This window comes from Buceros rhinoceros, unplaced genomic scaffold (genome assembly GCF_000710305.1).
Source record: "Buceros rhinoceros silvestris isolate BGI_N320 unplaced genomic scaffold, ASM71030v1 scaffold27438, whole genome shotgun sequence".
In the NCBI taxonomy this organism is placed as follows: domain Eukaryota; kingdom Metazoa; phylum Chordata; class Aves; order Bucerotiformes; family Bucerotidae; genus Buceros; species Buceros rhinoceros.
In genome coordinates, this window is record NW_010427839.1 from 459 (window position 1) to 1,921 (window position 1,463).

The 1,463-nt window shown below is 45.7% G+C and overlaps 1 protein-coding gene across 1 annotated transcript in view; it reads left to right on the forward strand.

The window, feature by feature from the left end:
* LOC104498664 (vesicle-associated membrane protein 1-like) overlaps positions 1 to 1,215 on the forward strand; it is a gene marked incomplete at its 5' end in the record, with an annotated part of 1,525 nt that extends 310 nt beyond the window's left edge. The window contains 2 exons of the mRNA XM_010142073.1: positions 736 to 894; positions 1,153 to 1,215. Of these exons, the coding sequence (XP_010140375.1) occupies positions 736 to 894; positions 1,153 to 1,215 (222 nt within the window). The remainder of the gene's footprint in view (positions 1 to 735; positions 895 to 1,152) is intronic.
* Positions 1,216 to 1,463: the final 248 nt, after the last annotated feature.

Below are 1,463 nucleotides of genomic sequence, written 5' to 3' on the forward strand. Positions count from 1 at the left end.
TGCTCTTGGCAGGTGCCTCTTGCAGAGGGAGTGGATGCTCTTGTCATGCTAGTGCCAGAAACACATTAATAATTAGCACTCCAGATAGGATGGCAGACCTATAAAGAGGCTGGAGGAGAGATTGCTTTATGTTTAAAAGCTGCTTGATTCCAGATATGACTTCTAAGGAGCAGACCTGTTAGATTTTTGGTTCTGTGTGTTGTGCATCGGTTACAGAAATAAAACTATGCAGCATCCAGAACGGCTCTTGATCGCTGCCTGCCGCTTCAAGAGAACAATCTTTGTGCGGGCTCAGTGATGTGCGGAGAGCCTTGTCTGACCTTGGCTTTAGGGTCGGTGTCGGTAGGGTGGCTGCTGACGTGCAGTAACGCCTTTGTGCCTCACGGGGGCAGCAACACGCAGCTCTCAGTTGGTCTTACTACGGTTCTCGGGGATTGAGCGTGTGATTGCTCTCATGAGGGAGATGATTTAGGCTTGCTGGACTGAAGAACTCCAGAAAACAGGTGAAAATGTGGGGCTGAGGACCTGGTTTAAGTGTACTGGATACTTTAATAGGGGTCTAGGATTTTTTGCGCACTTCAGAGAGGTAATGACTTTAAAGCTGTTTCTTACCCTGATGTTTTCCCCTTGTTTACGCCTTTCACTTATATCTCAGTGATAGTTATTGGCCAAGTTAGTCTTCTTTCTTTTTCAACTCTACCAGTACAACTGCTGCTACTATTCTTCCTGCTGCAGGTGGTTGATATATTGAATGTAAACTTTGACAAGGTGCTGGAACGAGACGAGAAAATATCAGAGCTAGATGACCGGGTAGATGCGCTTCAGGCTGGTGCCTCACAATTTGAAAGTAATGCAGGAAAACTCAAAAGGAAGTATTGGTGGAAGAACTTCAAGGTGAGTTTCCTAGTGCCATGATCTCCTCCATCGGAAAGAAATTGATTGGATAGTCCTCTCCCACAGGGCTTTAAGAGGATAGTTGGGTCTTAATAATGATTTCAGAGGCTTAGGATTCTTTCACTGCAGAAAGACTTTAAGGCCTTGGCTGCTCTACCTTCAGGGTCTGGCTTAGTTTCCTGGCTGTCAGGGAAGATGTGAACTTGTCAACCTGTTCTGAATATTACTCTTTGACAATCTCTCTGTCTCTCTCTCCAGATGATCATCATGATGGGAGTGGTTTGTGCTGTTGTGGTGATGGTGATTGTAAGTAAGTACTGAACAGCCCAGGATCAAAGGTGAAGAAGCAGCAGCTCTAGAGTACTTTAAATGCTTCCTTTTTGGTTTGAGATCTGAAGGGTCTTGGTTGCATAAGTGTAAACTTCATTCCTTGGGGAAGGGAGGTGTTGGTGCTGGAACTCCCACACCTACTGTGGAACTGGTCTGCTTTACGTAGTAACAGAAGGAATTGGGGGTGGCCATCACTGCAGAAATGGGAAGTTCTGTCTGCCAGGTCAAGTAAACCTGTA